The 19,387-nt window shown below is 48.2% G+C and overlaps 1 protein-coding gene across 1 annotated transcript in view; it reads left to right on the top strand.

Annotated features, from left to right (window-relative positions):
• rsph14 (radial spoke head 14 homolog) overlaps nt 1-9,543 on the top strand; it is a 671,774-nt gene extending 662,231 nt beyond the window's left edge. Inside the window, exon 6 of the mRNA XM_072587099.1 lies at nt 8,522-9,543. Within this exon, the coding sequence (XP_072443200.1) occupies nt 8,522-8,760 (239 nt within the window). The 3' untranslated portion in view covers nt 8,761-9,543. The remainder of the gene's footprint in view (nt 1-8,521) is intronic.
• Nucleotides 9,544-19,387: the final 9,844 nt, after the last annotated feature.

Below are 19,387 nucleotides of genomic sequence, written 5' to 3'. Positions count from 1 at the left end.
GTACAACAGAATGAAGGTTCGTGTTTCTTCCCATGTTTACATGCCTTTATATTTCTGTCAAATTTACTTCTGATTGATCTGAATGTAATAACAAGGCTCCATCAGCGGTTCTATAGCTGGATGTCAAAGGCCTGTTTTATGCATAATAGAGACCACAATGGTCCCAAAGTCTAAGTTTGGTTTGTACTCTAACTTATCATGTTTCAATAAGGATCAACATTGAAGGAACTATGAAAGGTCTTTGTGTCACTAATTAAGTGGGTGCACCAAGCTGACAATGGGTTCGCCAAAACTGTGCTGAGCTGTGATCTCCCAAGACCTCAATGTGGTCCAATGCCTAGAATCACATGTGAAGGGTGGCCATTGTGGGCGAAGCACTGACCCCTTTGGAATTGACCGTCTAGTGACCCCTAGTGAGGTGGAGAAGGAGGAGAGTGGTTTGACTGCATAGCTATTGATGATGGAGAGATGGGGGTCTCCTAGACACTGGGTGATGGAATTAGAAACCATTCTGACTTGAAGGTAATGCTCAATAACCGTCTCTAAAGTATCAGATTTTTGAGCTGCACAAAATTCTCGCCGTTTTCCCTCAGTTGCCAGTGACATGCTTGCTATTATCATAGAATAAAACTGAGGTTGTTGACTCGCTTGCTAAGCTGGTAAGTTTGTTCGCAGATGTTTTGTCACCGTGCTAGCTAATATCATCAGTGTTACCTAGTATGGTGATGAAATGTCTGCAAACAAGCTTACCAGCTCAGTGAGCAAGCCAACAATGCCATCCACAACCTGAGTTACAAATCTTCTCAAGAACTTCGAATAGAATAACTCTCCTTCTTGTACAACAATAAGATCTCTTCTGTTGTGATTTGTCCATACGTTTGTATATCTGTGTACATCTGTATTAGATCTACCTTGGAATTTTATTTGCCATGATCTCATTGGCACAGAGTTCAGCCACGGCAAGCAGTCTGCCAATATAGAAACAGCTGCTTCTGTCGAGTTTAAGATCTGCTTCAAACCGCTGTTCTACCAAGATAATGGTCCAGAATACGTGTGGAGTTTCTTTCACCTCACTGAGGAATGTTGTCTTCACCTTTTGTTCTGTACCACTGCTGTTCTTGAGAGTGTATCTGTCATTACTTGTGCCTTGCCTGGAATATGAACTCTGATAAAGTATCTCATCATTCCAAGCCTGAATCTTTGTGTAGAGGCTTTCTGGAGTTTTCATGTGTTCACAGTAACGGTGCCAAGAGGTTATGGTCCATCATGACCTGGATTGTCAGTCCCATGAGGTCATCTATAAACCTGCCACATCCCCATGTAACTGCTCACACCTTCTTCTCTACGGTTGCATATCTGTGTTTGGTCTCAATCAAAGCTCTCAACATAAAATATACAGATTTACTTCTTCCATCAGTTTGCACTTTAACAGGATTGCTCTGATCCTGTAGATAGTGCCTTGATGCCACTATGGTGAATGAGTCTGGGTTGTAATGTGTTGACACATCAGTAGAAAGTTGCTCTCTTTAATCTTTTTGAAAGCTGCAGTCTGTTTCTGACTCCAATCCATTGCTGTCCATTCTTTAAAAGTTCTCTTATGCATCACACCAGACTGTTTAAGCTGCGGACAAATTTTCTTATTTGCCTAAGAGTTTCTGCATATAATTTACACATTTCAGTACTGGAATATTACTGATGGTCCATATCTTGGATCTACTGTGATGTCCTAGGAATTGGCATTTCGCATTTAGTGTAAAGCCTATGTTATCTAGTGCTCCAAAAGAGAAAGATTAGATTAGATTCCCTACAGCATGGAAACAGGCCCTTTGGCCCAACAAGTCCTCACTGACCCTCCGAAGAGTAACCCACCCAGACCCATTTTCCCTCTGACTAATGCACCTAATTAGCATGGCTAATTCAGCTAACCTGCACATCTTTGGATTGTGGGAGGAAACCCACGCAGACACGGGGAGAATGTGCAAACTCCACACAGACAGTCGCCCAAGGCTGGAATCAAATCTGGGTCCCTGGTGCTGTGAGGCAGCAGTGCTAACCACTGAGCCACCGTGCTGCCCCAAAGAACAATGGGCTCCATTGCAAACATGAGTGCCATGATTGTCTCAGGCCTTTGCTCTGATGGTCACTCTCTCCATGGAGGTGGACATTTCTGTGCAGAATCAAACACACTTGCCTTGACCAATGTACACTTAGTGTACATTTTACTAAAGATAATGGAGACAAACCTCACCCTGGCCATTCTGCGTTTCACTGAAGAGCAGCAAAATGCTCACAATCTCTTGGCTAACAAGGAGATGATAGTATAGGGGCACTGTCACTGGACAGTAATCCAGAGATAAAAGCTAATGCATCCCTCAGGGTAGCTGCTGGAATTGAAAAATTCAACAAGTAAAAAAAGTTTGGAATTGAAAGCTAGACTCAGTGACGGTGACCCTGAAACTATCGTTGATTATTGTACAAACTCATCTGTTTCACAAATGTCCTTTTGGGAAGGAAACTGCAGTCCTTGCCTGCTCTGGCCACATGTCTCCAGACCCACAGCAACATGGTTAACTTCTAACTATCCTCGGAAATGGGCCAGCTCATCCACAGTTCAAGGGAATAATTCAGGATGGGCAGTAAATACTGGCCTTGTCAGTGACTCCCACATTCCATGAAATGATTTTGAAAAGCAAGAGAGGCAAGATGAAGAAAAGGGATGGAGAAATAGGAATTATGTTCATGCACTGACCTTCCTCATTCCATGGCTCCACCACTCAGAGCCTCAGTTGCTGTTTTCTGCTCCGATGACTAAATCTGTCGTTGCTCAAACGTAGGGTGAGACAGTCTGGTTCATTAAACCCAGAGAACACGCACCAAGAGCATGTCAGCTGTCAGGGCATGGGAAGAAACAGCCTGCATTTACCTCTGCTGACTCTCGGGGGTAGCACCACATCGTGTTCATAGGAAAAGAGAAAGAACAGCTTTTTGAGTTGCACGGGGTGAATATTGTGTGCCGTTCTGGTCTCCCTGCTGCGAAAGGATGTTGTGAAACTTGAACGGGTTCAGCAAAGATTTATAAAGCGTGGTGCCCAGTTTGGAGAATTTGAGCTGCAGGGGGAGGCTGAATCGGCTGGGGATGTTTTCCCTGGAGTGTCAGGGACTGAGGGGTGACCTTTATAAAATCATGAGGGGTGTGGATAAGGTAAATAGACAAGGTCTTTTCCCCAGGGTAGGGGAGCCCAAAACTAGAGAACATGGTTGTAAGGTGAAGGAAAAGATTAAAAAGCGACCTAAAGGGCAACTATTTCACGCAGCGGGTGGTGTGTGTGTGTGTGTGGAATGAGCTGCCAGAGGAAGTGGTGGAGGCTGGTACAATTACAGCATTTTAAGGAGGATTTAGAGGGATCTGGGCCAAATGCTGGCAAATGGGACTAGATTCATTTAGGATATCTGGTCAGCATGGACAAGCTGGATCAAAGAGTCAGTTTCCATGCTGTAAATCTCTATCACTCTGTGATTATGTAGAATGGACATTTTACTTCAACTTTCTATTATCCAGTTGCTGTTACCTCATGAGCGGCCATTAGACTTTTGGTGAATGTTATAACAGGAGAGAATGTTACCATGGTAATGTGGGAGCAAAGATAAGCCATCCAGCCCACCAAGTCTGCCCTGCCATTCAATGAGATCATGGTCATCTGCTAATCCTCAACTCCACTTTCCTTCCTTTTTCCCCTTGATTCCCTTCCTGATTAAAAATCTGTCCAATTCAGCCTTGAACATTCAAACTGACCCAGGCTCAGCAGCCAGCTGTGGTAAAGAGTCCCACAGATTCACAACCCCATGGGAGAAGAAATTCCTTCTCATCTCTGTCTGAAATGGATGACTCTGATCTCCAGCATCTGCAGTCCTCACTTTCTCTTAGATTTCTCAAAGGTTGTGAGACCAAGCTTGAGCTTCTGGGGTTGATGTTTGATTTGTTACTGGGCTTCGTAGGTTGATTTCCCCTCTGTCCCTATATAGAAACAGGCTCATTTTCCAATAGAAGTGGAAAGCAGTGGGATATAAAACCAACTGCTGATTTGCTCTGACATGTTTTATCATCAAGCTGTTCAGAGATGTTATTACAAACCTCTGGAACAGGTGGGTCTTGAACCTGGACCTCCTCACTCAGAGATACAGACACTACCACCATGGCACTTTCTCGCAAAATCAAGATCCCCTGCTGCGTGCAGATCAAGAGGTGGAAATGAGAAATAATTAACCTGCATGGATTGTCACTTCAAACCAAGAATTTCACAAAACCCACCAGGGAATTACACACAAAGGAGTTAAGAATGAACCAGCTGAATAAATTAAGAAAAGAGTTGACAGTTTTAGGGAGGAGAGAAAGTGCACGCAAAAATATAAAGCAAAATAATTTACAGCACTGCAGTAATCGGTCGTCGCAGCGGCATGCAAGAATAATTATTAAGGCTAGTGATGCTGCCTTCTTGAATATTTTATATTTTTGCACCGTCTGGAGAGTTAATTAATAATAAACAATTTTATAATGAGGTGTAGTTACACATGATGAATGCTGGAATACAAAACCAGGGCAGGTTTGATGCTGTGGACTGTCATCAATGTGAACGCTGCAATATTCAGACTCCTATTACAGGCAAAAGAGCTGCGGATGCTGTAAATCAGAAACAAAAGCAGAAGTTACTGGCAAAGCTCAGCAGGTCTGGCAGCATCTGTGGAGAGAAATCAGAGTTAATGACTCGGGTTCGGTGACCCTTGCTCAGAATTGCGAGTTCTCTGATTTCTCTTCACAGATGTTTCTGTCTCACCCCAGTGCCCCATGTAACATAACAGCTCCTCATTGTTCAATGTGGTAAATGTCTGAAATCATTTATTTTTATTCAGCAACAGCCAAAGAGATCCAAAAAATAGTAAACAAAAGCTAAATTTGCCCAGGGAACAGTGACTTGCCTTTTGATAAGCAAGAAATTTACAGCCAATGAGTGATCACTGCTTAGCTCACATCGATGGGAACCGAGCCTCAATGAAGTCTTGTCTGGTTTGTTGCACCCAATGCTGCAGCACTCTAGCGTGCTGAAGGTGATGTTCTTCTTGCTTGATGTCTGAATCTTCCTCCTTAGTAAACAACTGCTGCTCTCCCAGCTGTTCAGCGTCCATCACATCTTTGGTTTGCCCTGCTCAAGTTGTGCAAAACAGTAAACTAGCATAATGCAGCACACTCTGTCTGGTGTCTTCTGAAAACCTCACCAGAACTAACCCAAGCATCAGAACTTCATCCCCAGCAGATCTATCATTTGCTCCTTAATGACTCTGGTCGAAGAAAAGACAGCATTGTATTTACACCCTGCCTCAGTCATCAGCTGCAGAGGGTGACCCTTGTCTCCCAGTAGCCACCCTGCTAAGGCAGCTGGCCCTCCATACAGTGGGACACGGAGGCCTCTGACAATGAGGACCATGCAATGTCTCCACATGGACCTTATTCCAATGCATACAGCCAAGTCATGTCACACAAACAAAGCAGGGGATTGTAAGTGTGGCAGGGTTACTAAGACCTTGTCCCACCCACCTCAACATCACCCAAGAAATGCCATATTGCCCAGAAGTGACAATAGAAGATGGCCATCCAGAAATCTGTTGATGAATCTAACAGAAAGTTCTTTATCCTCAGAGCTGTCAGAATGTGGAGTTTTCTAACACAAGGTGTGTTTGAAGTGAATTGTATTGAGGTATTCATGGGAAGGCCAGAATGGTATTTGAAGAGGAAAGGAGCAAAGGATGACAATGAAAGGTTTAGATGAGGAACAATGAGAGGAGCTTCAAGTGAATCATGGGCTGGTTGGGCCAAATAGACTGTTAATGTGTCATTTCTATTATCCAATCCTCATGTTTCAGCTGAGTTAATGTAGTGTCTCACCACAGGGAATCAGAACTGAACCCTGAGCAAGCACAATGACAATTTAATGCTGTTACTCATCAAAACTGACATCATTGCAGAATTGACATTAGCTACATTCGCAGATGTGCTGAGCTTTAATCATTTGAGGCTTTTCTCTCAGTGCCACATTTAAAATAAATTCCGATTACCAGGGGACATTATGCAAAGAAATGTTGTCTGGTGCTGGCACAATGGCTGTGTCATACTCCAATGGAGATGCAGTTTGTGGGTTTGGGTGGCCCACAGATGTGACTTTGAAGGAAAGGGGATGTGAAAATTTAGTTTGAGGAACTTGGCCTCCGGGAGATTTTTATCAGAGGTGGACTTTCTGCAGCAGAGGCTGTGTTGAAGGTTTTGAAAATGCCTCCCCTATTGAATGCTCTTGGCTGTGGCACCTACGGGGAGTTATGAAGCAAAATGTAACATTTTGGTCCATGGCTTTCTCCTCCATATCAATGCTCTGTCTTTTTTAGTCAGCACTCCAAAGCCTTTCAGCAACAGCTCCATGTTGAATACCGTTGTGTTTCAACCCCTCTTTCCCTCACCTTTCTCAATGACTTGCCAGCCAGCCATGCCTGCGGACTGTCCTAGTCTGACTCCTAGCTCCATGTCCTGCCTGCCATTCTTTAATGGACAGTCCACCAAGGGGCAGACTGTTAACTTGCCATTTCACGTGACATCACCCTGAGAGATGAGCCCGGCCGGCCTGTCCAATGGGCCCGATGACTGAACAATAGTAAAGGGGAGAGGATTCTGCTCCACATCACATGCAGCGAGTTGGATTTTCTATCTGACCCTTGCCAACCCAGGAAAGGCTGGTATTGCCCATCTGTCAGGTTTCAATGCAAATCCGGTGGTTTCTATGAATTGAACATTTACCCTAGAAGATAGTGAGCTATAAATCCCACACCAAGACTTACCTGTGAATCCACTGGTTGAATCATTTGATAGCTATTTGTTTTTGAACTGTCATGTGACAATTTTTTTATTGACTTGTGGGATATGGATGTCACTGACAAGACCAGCATTTATTGCCTCTGCCCAGCTAACCATGGTGGTGAGTTGCCTCCTTTAACTGCTGCAGTACATGTGCTGTACGTAGACCCACAATGCTGTTAGGAAGGAAGGATTTTGACTCAGTGACACTGAAGAAACAATGATATATTTCAAGTCAGGACGGTGAGTGGTTTGAAGGGGGAAACTTGCAGTTGGTGATGTTCCCATATATTTGCTGCCCTTGTCCTTCTAGAAGGAAGTGGTTCTAGGTTTGGAAGCTGCTGTCTGAGGATCTTTGGTGAGTTTCTGCAGTGCATCTCTGGAGCTTTAGCAGCAGAGGGAATGAATATTTGTGATGTGGTGCCAATCAAGTGAGCTGCTTTGTCCTTTATACTGTCTAATCTGTGCAGCAGAGGTATGTCATGGATAAGAAATGATCAGGGCTAGTGAACAGAGGAGTTGGTAAGTTGCATTCAAATGGTGATATTGTAAACCTTTAAGATTGACACCACAATCTTAAATCCCTGGAGCATTAGTTGCATAACATATGGTAGTGATTTTTTTTTATTTTAAGCTTTGAACTTAGAAGTGACTGGTGTTAATATTACTGATGAATATTCCCTGTCAGGTATTTTTGTGGAAGTGTTAACTTATTTAAAATGAAAACATGATACCTGTGCCAGCACATGGAGGAATGAGATACCAATGGCATTAAATGCTGATCCATTAATACTGTTAACACCAATTTCTAGACAGTGTGGTCCTGTATTTGTGCTGTCAAACACTACTAGTGAATTCAAAGTTTGTGCAAAGACTTGTAGCTCGGGTGCTCGTTGTTGTGGTTCTGTTCGCCAAGCTGGGAATTTGTGTTGCAGACGTTTCGTCCCCTTCTCGGTGACATCCTCAGTGTTTGGGAGCCTCCTGTGAAGCACTTCCATGAACACCAACTAGCCACGAAACGACACGACCAGCTATCCTTAGTAGCCACACACACAGACGACAAGCAACATGAGTTCGACTGGGACAACACTACGATTATAGGGCAAGCCAAACAGAGAACAGCCAGGGAATTCCTAGAGGCATGGCACTCATCCACAGACTCTATCAACAAACACATCGACCTGGACCCAATATACCGGCCACTGCAGCGGACAGCTGGAACTGACAACCGGAAGTGGCAGATACAAATCACGATAAATGCCGGAGGAAACATCACAGAAGCGCTTCACAGGAGGCTCCCAAGCACTGAGGATGTCACCTAGACAGGGGACGAAACGTCTGCAACACAAATTCCCAGCTCGGCCAACAGAACCACAACTACTAATGAATGTGCTTCTGGAGAGAGCAAGGAGTGGGATAAATGAGAAGGTAAAGTTGAAGAAATACTGGGTGGGTTTATTGGGCCTTAAAGGTTATTGTGTTAGTTTGAACACAAAAATTAGATGTTATGTAATTGTCAGCTGGTTGTTCTTGTGGGGTTAGTTCTGTTTGCTTTTGATCTTATAAGGCCTTTTCAGAGCACTTCCTGACCATGATGAATGACAATATCTGTGATTGGGTTCACAGGGAAATACGAGGCTCTGAAGGCAAATGTCATTCCATCCTTACTGCTCCTGGTGAATGATCCAGTAAATAAAGTGCGGCTCAATGTCATGAAGGCCATCGCAACAGTGTCTGAAACTCCGGAGGGGAGGAAAATCCTGCTGGATCATGTGGAGCTCCTACAGGGCAAACTGAAGGACCCCAGTGAGGCAGTCAGAAGGGCAGTCAAGATCACTATTGACGTCATCACCTGGAAACCCTAGGAGCATTAGTGAAAAAGTGGTAATAGTGCACTGTGGGTACCTTAGACCTGATATACTCACACCCCGTCTCCTAACCTTGCTTTCCCTCTTTTATTTTGAATTATGTTCACACTAACTTCTACGTATAATCATTCCCTCTCCATTATAGCCTGTTGTTTTTTTAGTCGGGTTCCCATTAACCTTTGCAAATTCTTCATTGTGACAAAGGCTCACTGTTCTGAAAAATGAATCCTGTTCCTCTCCCTAAAGATGCCGTTTGATCTGCTGAGCATTCTCAACACTTTCAGTCATTATTTCAGACTCCCAGCCTCTGCTCTTTGTTGTTCTGGTCTTAGTTTGCAGTTGCCATTGCTGGTATGCCGTTGTTTCCTCCTCTCAATCCTCACTCTCTCTGAAATGCTGGCTTGTACAGCTGTCATGAAGCTCTGCTTTCACCTTGTTAAACAGTGACCACCAGGAATTCTCAATCCACTTTGTTCAGAGCTGTCAAAATAATAACTTTCTTTTATTACCAATAACTGGTTGATTAAACCAATTTCTAAAGCTTTCTTTTCTTTAAATAAGGCTCTCTAATGCCGCCTGTCATTCTGCACAATCTTTTTCCAAATTCTCTTTCAAGTTTTTCCCATGTGTCTTTTTGTCTTTGTTTCATTCTCTCATGCTTACACTCTCCTTCTTGTTCCTTCTGTCCCATTTCCCATCTCTCAACGTGTTGCTGTTCTGTGCACATCATGTGTGATGAATGTGACAGGGTTGTGCTGGGTAATTTGGCTTTCTGGTAGACTGGACACAGTTTGTTAAGTTGAAATAAACTACAAATATCACTCAGGACTTGTGTGGCTTTAAGTGTGTAATTTTCTTAATTACCTAATTATTGTCACAGTGTTGATCGAATTAGTTTAAGCCAGTATGGTCTTTTCTTTTGTAGAGATTGTTGAAATGAAAGACTGCATTTGTGTTATATGCTGATACACAAGCTTAAAATGAAAAGAGACATGACAGCGTTTGGGTGTCTCCAGCTTACTTCCACAACGAAGGTCATTAAAAACAGGCAACCTGAAGGTATAGCAGAGGGCTGACAGAGAGGGCAGCAATGGCACATTACAATTAGCTCAACATCCCTGCACTGATCAAGAAATAATCTTCCTCCCGACAAGAATTGTCCTACTGTAAAATACATCCATGCAGATACGTGGGTGTGGGAGTCTGTATCAACATATCACTAAAATACGGTGCGCAGGGACAAATGAGAATTTTTAAGAGAGGCTAATAATATATTGGGTCTTCATCTCAGAATATTGGAACTCAATGATTATTCTTCAGTTACACAGAGTCACAATTAATCCCAAGTGGAACAATGCTTTCATTTTTGGACATAAACCAACAGGACAGATTTGGTTTTTGGAAGTCAGATTTAACATGGAGATTTAAAAATGAAAGCTTGAAGGATTAAATACATTATCAAGTGGCATAAATACAGGCAGCTCCATGAGTCACCGCAACAAGACTGTGCTGGTGTTTGGCACTTGCTGATTTTCAGAGGAAAAGAAAGGGTGGGAAAATTAAATGAAGAGGTCATGGCAGTCGCTATCACCAAGCCTCTTCAATTTGGCCAGGGCAGACCTGGGCGATTTTTCACATTGTTGGGTAGATGCCAGTGTTATAACTATACTGGAAGAGCTCAGCTAAAGATACAGCAAGTTCTGGAACCCAGGTCTTCATGTACTGAAAGCCCCAGTGCAGCTGACGATACAGTAATTGCCCGAAACTTCACATGGTCAATTATCCAACATGTGAAACCCTCTGAAAATGTCTCCAGCTTGGAGCTGGTATTGGAGACCTTAGAAACTCCTGACATACTCACCTTAATAGTTAGTCAGGAAATAGTGGAGGAATGAGCACCTACCCAACATTCACCTGGCTCTATACCCCCTCACCCACCTGCCCCTTACCCATTCACCTGGCTCTATACCCCCTCACCCACCTGCCCCTTACCCATTCACCTGGCTCTATACCCCTCACCCACCTGCCCCTTACCCATTCACCTGGCTCTATACCCCCTCACCCACCTGCCCCTTACCCATTCACCTGGCTCTATACCCCCTCACCCACCTGCCCCTTACCCATTCACCTGGCTCTATACCCCCTCACCCACCTGCCCCTTACCCATTCACCTGGCTCTATACCCCCTCACCCACCTGCCCCTTACCCATTCACCTGGCTCTATACCCCCTCACCCACCTGCCCCTTACCCATTCACCTGGCTCTATACCCCTCACCCACCTGCCCCTTACCCATTCACCTGGCTCTATACCCCCTCACCCACCTGCCCCTTACCCATTCACCTGGCTCTATACCCCCTCACCCACCTGCCCCTTACCCATTCACCTGGCTCTATACCCCCTCACCCACCTGCCCCTTACCCATTCACCTGGCTCTATACCCCCTCACCCACCTGCCCCTTACCCATTCACCTGGCTCTATACCCCCTCACCCACCTGCCCCTTACCCAGACATTCACCTGGCTCTATACCCCCTCACCCACCTGCCCCTTACCCAAACATTCACCTGGCACTACACACCCTCACCCACCTGCCCCTTACCCAGACATTCACTTGGCTCTATACCCCCTCACCCACCTGCCCCTTACCCAAACATTCACCTGGCACTACACACCCTCACCCACCTGCCCATTACCCATCATTCACCTGGCTCTATACCCATAGAAGTGAGGGGGGAGGTGTGGGCGCAAGTTTTGCATTTCTTGCGGTTGCAGGGGAAGGTGCTGGGAGTGGAGGTTGGGTTGGTGGGGGGTGTGGACCTGACGAGGGAGTCACGGAGGGAGTCCTCAGCAGAGGCCTCACCTTCATTCCCCTACGCTCCCAGATTAACGAGTTCAACACGCGGCGAGACATCGAACAATTTTTCCGCCGCCTTCGCCTCTGCACCTACTTCTTCAACCAGGATTCTCACCCACCCTCTGACGACCCCTTCTCTCCACCTCCAACACACCCCATCCACCTGGACACTGCGTGCTGGTCTCTTACCTGCTCTCAATCTCTTCATAGCCAACTGCTGCCACGACATTAACCGTCTCAAGCTCTCCACCCGTCTCACCCACTCCAACCTCTCACCCTCGGAACGTGCAGCCCTCCACTCCCTCCGTTCCAACTCCAACCTCACCATCAAACCGGCAGACAAGGGAGGCGGGGTAATAGTTAGGCACACCAACCTTTACCCCGCTGAGGCTAAACGCCAGCTCGTGGACACCTCCTCCTACTGCCCCCTTGACCATGACCCCACCTCCCACCACCAAACCATCATCTCCCAGACCATCCATAACCTCATCACCTCAGGGGATCTCCCATCCACCGCCTCCAACCTCATAGTCCCACAACCCCGCACCGCCCGTTTCTACCTCCCGCCCAAAATCCACAAACCTGACTGACCCGGCCGACCCATTGTCTCAGCCTGCTCCTGCCCCACCGAACTCATTTCTGCATACCTCGACACAGTCCTGTCCCCATTAGTCCAAGAACTCCCCACCTACTTTCGAGACACCACCCATGCCCTCCACCTCCTCCATGATTTTCGCTTCCCCGGTCTCCAACACCTTATCTTCACCATGGACATCCAGTCCCTATACTCCTCCATCCCCCATCACGAAGGACTCAAAGCCCTCCGCTTCTTCCTTTCCCACCGTACCAACCAGTACCCTTCCACTGACACCCTCCTTCGACCGACTGAACTGGTCCTCACCCTGAACAACTTCTCTTTCCAATCCTCCCACTTCCTCCAAACCAAAGGAGTAGCCATGGGCACCCACATGGGCCCCAGCTATGCCTGCCTGTTCATTGGATATGTGGAACAGTCCATCTTCCGCAGCTACACTGACACCGCCTCCCACCTTTTCCTCCGCTACATCGATGACTGTATCGGCGCTGCCTCGTGCTCCCACGAGGAGGTTGAACAGTTCATCCACTTTATCAACACCTTCCACCCCGACCTCAAATTCACCTGGACCGTCTCAGACTCCTCCCTCCCCTTCCTAGACCCCTCCATTTCTATCTCAGGCGACCGAATCAACACGGACATTTACTATAAACCGACCGACTCCCACAGCTACCTAGACTACACCTCCTCCCACCCTGCCCCCTGTAAAAACACCATCCCATATTCCCAATTCCTTTGTCTCCGCCGCATCTGCTCCCAGGAGGACCAGTCCAAATACCGAACAACCCAGATGGCCTCCTTCTTCAAAGACTGCAATTTCTCCCCAGACGTGATCGACCATGCCCTCCCCTGCATCTCCTCCACTTCCCACTCCTCAGCCCTTGGACCCCGCCCCTCCAGTCACCTCACCTACCACCCCACCAACCTCCATATACTTCATATCATCCGTCGTCATTTCCGCCACCTCCAAACGGACCCCACCACCAGGGATATATTTCCCTCCCCTCCCCTATCAGTGTTCCGAAAAGACCACACCCTCCATGACTCCCTCGTCAGGTCCACACCCCCCACCAACCCAACCTCCACTCCCGGCACCTTCCCCTGCAACTGCAAGAAATGCAAAACTTGTGCCCACACCTCCCCCCTTACTTCCCTCCAAGGCCCCAAGGGATCCTTCCATATCCCCCACAAATTCACCTGCACCTCCACACACATCATTTACTGCATCCGCTGCACCCAATGTGGCCTCCTCTATATTGGGGAGACAGGCCGCCTACTTGCGGAACGTTTCAGAGAACACCTCTGGGACACCCGGACCAACCAACCCAACCACTCCGTGGCTCAACACTTCAACTCCCCCTCCCACTCCACCCCCTCACCCACCTGCCCCTTACCCAAACATTCACCTGGCACTACACACCCTCACCCACCTGCCCATTACCCAGACATTCGCCTGGCTCTACACACCCTCACCCACCTGCCCATTACCCATCATTCACCTGGCTCTATACCCATAGAAGTAAGGGAGAAGGTGTGGGCACAAGTTTTGCATTTCTTGCGGTTGCAGGGGAAGGTGCCGGGAGTGGAGGTTGGGTTAGTGGGGGGTGTGGACCTGATGAGGGCGTCACGGAGGGAGTCCTCAGCAGAGGCCTCACCTTCATCCCCCTACACTTCCAGATTAACGAATTCAACACACGGCGAGACATTGAGCATTTCTTCCGCCGCCTTCGCCTCTGCGTCTACTTCTTCAACCAGGACTCCCACCCACCCTCTGATGACCCCTTCTCCATCTCCAACACACCCCATCTACCTGGACACCCCATGCTGGTCTCTTACCTGTCCTCAATCTCTTCATAGCCAACTGCCGCCACGACATTAACTGCCTCAACTTCTCCACCCGTCTCACCCACTCCAACCTCTCAACCTCGGAACATGCAGCTCTCCACTCCCTCCGTTCCAACCCCAACCTCACCATCAAACCGGCAGACAAGGGAGGTGCGGTAGTAGTTTGGCGCACCGACCTTTACCCCGCTGAGGCTAAACGCCAGCTCGTGGACTCCTCCTCCTACTGCCCCCTTGACCATGACACATCCTCCTACTGCCCCCTTGACCATGATCCCACCTCCCACCACCAAACCATCATCTCCCAGACCATCCATAACCTCATCACCTCAGGGGATCTCCCATCCACCGCCTCCAACCTCATAGTCCCACAACACCGCACCGCCCGTTTCTACCTCCTGCCCAAAATCCACAAACCTGACTGCCCCGGCCGACCCATTGTCTCAGCCTGCTCCTGCCCCACCAAACTCATCTCTGCATACCTCGACACAGTCCTGTCCCCATTAGTCCAAGAACTCCCAACCTACGTTCGGGACACCACCCACGCCCTCCACCTCCTCCATGATTTTAGCTTTTCCGGTCCCCAATGCCATATGTTCACCGTGGACATCCAAACTAAAGGAGTAGCCATGGGCACCCACATGGGCCCCAGCTATGCCTGCCTCTTCGTAGGATATGTGGAACAGTCCATCTTCCTCAGCTACACTGGCACCACCCCCCACCTTTTCCTCCGCTACATCGATGACTGTATCGGCGCTGCCTCGTGCTCCCACGAGGAGGTTGAACAGTTCATCCACTTTACCAACACCTTCCACCCCGACCTCAAATTCACCTGGACCGTCTCAGACTCCTCCCTCCCCTTCCTAGACCTCTCCAATTCTATCTCGGGCGACTGAATCAACACGGACATTTGCTATAAACCGACCGACTCCCACAGCTACCGAGACGACACCTCCTCCCATCCTGACCCCAGTAAAAACACCATCCCATATTCCCAATTCCTTTGTTTCCACCGCATCTGCTCCCAGGAGGACCAGTTCCAATACCGAACAACCCAGATGGCCTCCTTCTTCAAAGACCGCAATATCCCCCGAGACGTGATTGACGATGCTCTCCACCACATCTCCTCCACTTCTCACTCCTCCGCCCTTGAGCCCCGCCCCTCCAATCACCACCAGGACAGAACCCCACTAGTCCTCACCTACCACCCCACCAACCTCCAGATACATCATATCATCCGTCGTCATTTCCACCACCTCCAAACAGACCGCACCACCAGGGATATATTTCCCTCCCCTCCCCTATCAGCGTTCCGAAAAGACCACTCCCTCCGTGACTCCCTCCTCAGGACCACACCCCCCACCAACCCAACCTCCACTCCCGGCACCTTCCCCTGCAACCGCAAGAAATGCAAAACTTGCGCCCACACCTCCCCCCTTACTTCCCTCCAAGGCCCCAAGGGATCCTTCCATATCCCCCACAAATTCACCTGCACCTCCACACACATCATTTACTGCATCCGCTGCACCCGATGTGGCCTCCTCTATATTGGGGAGACAGGCCGCCTACTTGCAGAACGTTTCAGAGAACACCTCTGGGACACCCGGACCAACCAACCCAACCACCCCGTAGCCCAACACTTCAAGTCCCCCTCCCACTCCACCATTCACCTGGCTCTGTACCCCCTCACCCACATGCCCTATACCCAGACATTCACCTGGCTCTCTCCCCCTCACCCACCTGCCCCTTACCCAGACATTCACCTGGCTCTCTCCCCCTCACCCACCTGCCCCTTACCCAGACATTCACCTGGCTCTATTCCCCTCATCCACCTGCCCCTTGCCCAGACATTCACCAGCTCTTGACACCTTCAGCCCATCTAACACCCCACCCAGCTGCCACCTTACCCCCTCCCTTATCTTGCACACGTCGTTTCGCTCAGTAACTGTGAAAATGGCTTCAGCATCTTTAACATTGCAACACGACAGTAATTGTCATAAAAAAAGACACACTCGTACCCAACCCTCTTTTATATGAATGCTCATATAGAGTCAACGAGATATACAGCAAGGAAACAGACCCTTCGGTCCAATTTGTCGCTGCCGACCAGATATCATTTCCTAATCTAGTCCCACCTGCCAGCACCTGGCCCATATCCCTCTAACCCCTTCCTATTCATGTACCCATCCAGTTTCCTTTTCAATGTTGTAATTGTACCAGCTTCCACCACTTCCTCTGGCAGCTCGTTCCATACACGTACCACCCTCTGAGTGAAAAAGTTGCATCTTGGGTCCCTTTTAAATCTTTCCACTCTCACCCTAAACCTATCCTCTCTAGTTCTGGACTCTGCTACACTAGAAAAAGACCTTATCTATTTACCCTATCCATGCCCCTCATGATTTTATAAACCTCTATAAGGTCACCACTCAGCCTCCAACACTCCAGGGAAAACAGTCCCAGCCTATTCAATCTCTCCCGATAATTCAAACCCTCCAATCCTGGCAACATCCTTGTAAATCATCTCATCTCTACCTACCTCGACACTGTCCTATCCCCCCTAGTCCAGGAACTCCCCACATACGTTCGAGACACCACCCACGCCCTCCACCTCCTCCAAGACTTCCGTTTCCCCGGTCCCCAATGCCTCATCTTCACCATAGATATCCAATCCCTCTACACCTCCATCCGCCATGACCAGGGCCTCCAAGCCCTCCGTCTTTTCCTCTCCAGACGTCCCCAACAGTACCCTTCCACCGACACTCTCATTCATTTGGCTGAACTGGTCCTCACCCTTAACAATTTGTCCTTTGAATCCTCCCACTTCCTCCAGACCAAAGGGGTAGCCATGGGCACATGTATGGGCCCCAGCTCTGCCTGTCTCTTTGTTGGCTACGTAGAGCAGTTGATCTTCCGTAATTACACCGGCACCACTCCCCACCTCTTCCTCCGCTACATTGATGACTGCATTGGCGCCACCTCATGCTCCCGCGAGGAGGTTGAGCAATTCATCAACTTCACCAACACATTCCACCCTGACCTTAAATTTACCTGGACCATCTCGGACACCTCCCTCCCCTTCCGGGACCTCTCCATCTCCATTAATGATGACCGACTTGACACTGACATTTTTTACAAACCCACCGACTCCCACAGCTACCTGGATTACACCTCTTCCCACCCTACCTCTTGCAAAAATGCCATCCCGTATTCCCAATTCCTCCACCTCCGCCGGATCTGCTCCCAGGAGGACCAGTTCCACCATAGGACACACCAGATGGCCTCCTTCTTTAGAGACCGCAATTTCCCTTCCCACGTGGTTAAAGATGCCCTCCAATGCATCTCATCCACTTCCCACACCTCCGCCCTCAGACTCCACCCCTCGAACCGTATCAAGGACAGAACCCCCCTGGTGCTTACCTTCCACCCTACCAACCTTCGCATAAACCAAATCATCCGCCGACATTTCCGCCACTTCCAAACTGACCCCACTACTAGGGATATATTTCCCTCCCCACCCCTTTCCGCCTTCCGCAAAGACCGTTCCCTCCGTGACTACCTGGTCAGGTCCACACCCCCCTACAACCCACCCTCCCATTCTGGCACTTTCCCCTGCCACCGCAGGAACTGTAAAACCTGCACCCACACCTCCTCCCTCACCTCCATCCATGGCCCTAAAGGAGCCTTCCACATCCATCAAAGTTTTACTTGCACATCCACTAATACCATTTATTGTATCCGTTGCTCCCGATGCGGTCTCCTCTACATTGGGAAGACTGGGCACCTCCTAGCAGAGTGCTTTAGGGAACATCTCCGGGACACCCGCACCAACCAACCACACCGCCCCGTGGCCGAACATTTCAACTCCCCTCCCACTCTGCCAAGGACATGGAGGTCCTGGGCCTCCTTCACCGCTGCTCCCTCACCACCAGACGCCTGGAGGAAGAACGCCTCATCTTCCGCCTCGGAACACTTCAACCCCAGGGTATCAATGTGGACTTCAACAGTTTCCTCATTTCCCCTTCCCCCACCTCATCCTAGTTCCAAACTTCCAGCTCAGTAGCCCATGACTTGTCCTACCTGCCTATCTCCTTTTCCACCTATCCACTCCACCCTCTCCTCCCTGACCTATCCCATTCATCCCCTCCCCCACTCACCCATTGTACTCTATGCTACTCTCTCCCCACCCCCACCCTCCTCTAGCTTATCTCTCCATGCTTCAGGCTCACTGCCTTTATTCCTGATGAAGGGCTTTTGCCCGAAACGTTGATTTCGAAGCTCCTTGGATGCTGCCTGAACTGCTGTGCTCTTCCAGCACCACTAATCCAGAATCCACCCATGCACAAAGCCATGGTGACTATCCCTAATCAGTCCTTGCCTTTCCAAATACATGGACATCCTGTCCCTCAGGATTCCCTCCAACAACTTGCCCACCACTGAGGTCAGGCTCACCGGTCTATAGTTCCCTGGCTTGTCTTTACCGCCCTTCTTAAACAGTGGCACCACGTTTGCCAACCTCCAGTCTTCTGGCACCTCACCTGTGACTATCGATGATACAAATATCTGAGCAAGAGGCCCAGCAATCACTTCGCTAGCTTCCCACAGAATTCTCGGGTACACCTGATCAGGTCCTGGGGATTTATCCACCTTTATGAATTATAAGACATCCAGTACATCCTCCTCTGTAATATGGGCACTTTCCAAGATGTCACCATCTATTTCCCTACGTTCTAATTCTTCCATGTTCTTCTCCGCAGTGAAAGCAAAATACTCGTTTAGTATCTCCTGTTTCAGACCATCAAAATCGGCATTCCTCCCAGTTAGAACTTTAACTTTTAGATCCGGTTTATCTTTTTTCCATCACTATTTTAAAACTCATTTAAAACTAAACATTGTTCCAAAGTGATCCCCCACTGTCACCTCAGGAACTTGCCCTGCCTTCGTTCCCAAGATGTGGAGCAGCTGGTGTTGGACTGGAATGGACAAAGATAAAGAGCAGTGCTCCAAAAGCTAGCGCTTCCAAATAAACCTGTTGGACCATAACCTGGTGTTGTGTAATTTTTAACTTTATTTCCCAAGAGTAGGCCAAGATTGGCACCTTCTTTAGTTGATACATCCATATATCTAATCAGAGGTTTTACTTGTACACACTTAACAAATTCCTCTCCATCTAAACCCTTAACACTATGGCAGTCCCAGTCTATGTTTGGAAAGTTAAAATCTTCCACTTTTACCACCCTATTACTCTTCCAGATAATTGAAATGTTACAAATTTGTTTCTCGGTTTCTTGTTGACTACTGAGGAGTTTATAGTGCAATCCTAAAAAGGTGATCG

Source organism: Chiloscyllium punctatum, chromosome 17 (assembly GCF_047496795.1).
Source record: "Chiloscyllium punctatum isolate Juve2018m chromosome 17, sChiPun1.3, whole genome shotgun sequence".
In the NCBI taxonomy this organism is placed as follows: Eukaryota; Metazoa; Chordata; class Chondrichthyes; order Orectolobiformes; family Hemiscylliidae; genus Chiloscyllium; species Chiloscyllium punctatum.
The sequence above is the reverse complement of the archived record's forward strand: the minus strand, read 5'-3'. Positions and strand labels throughout refer to the sequence as shown.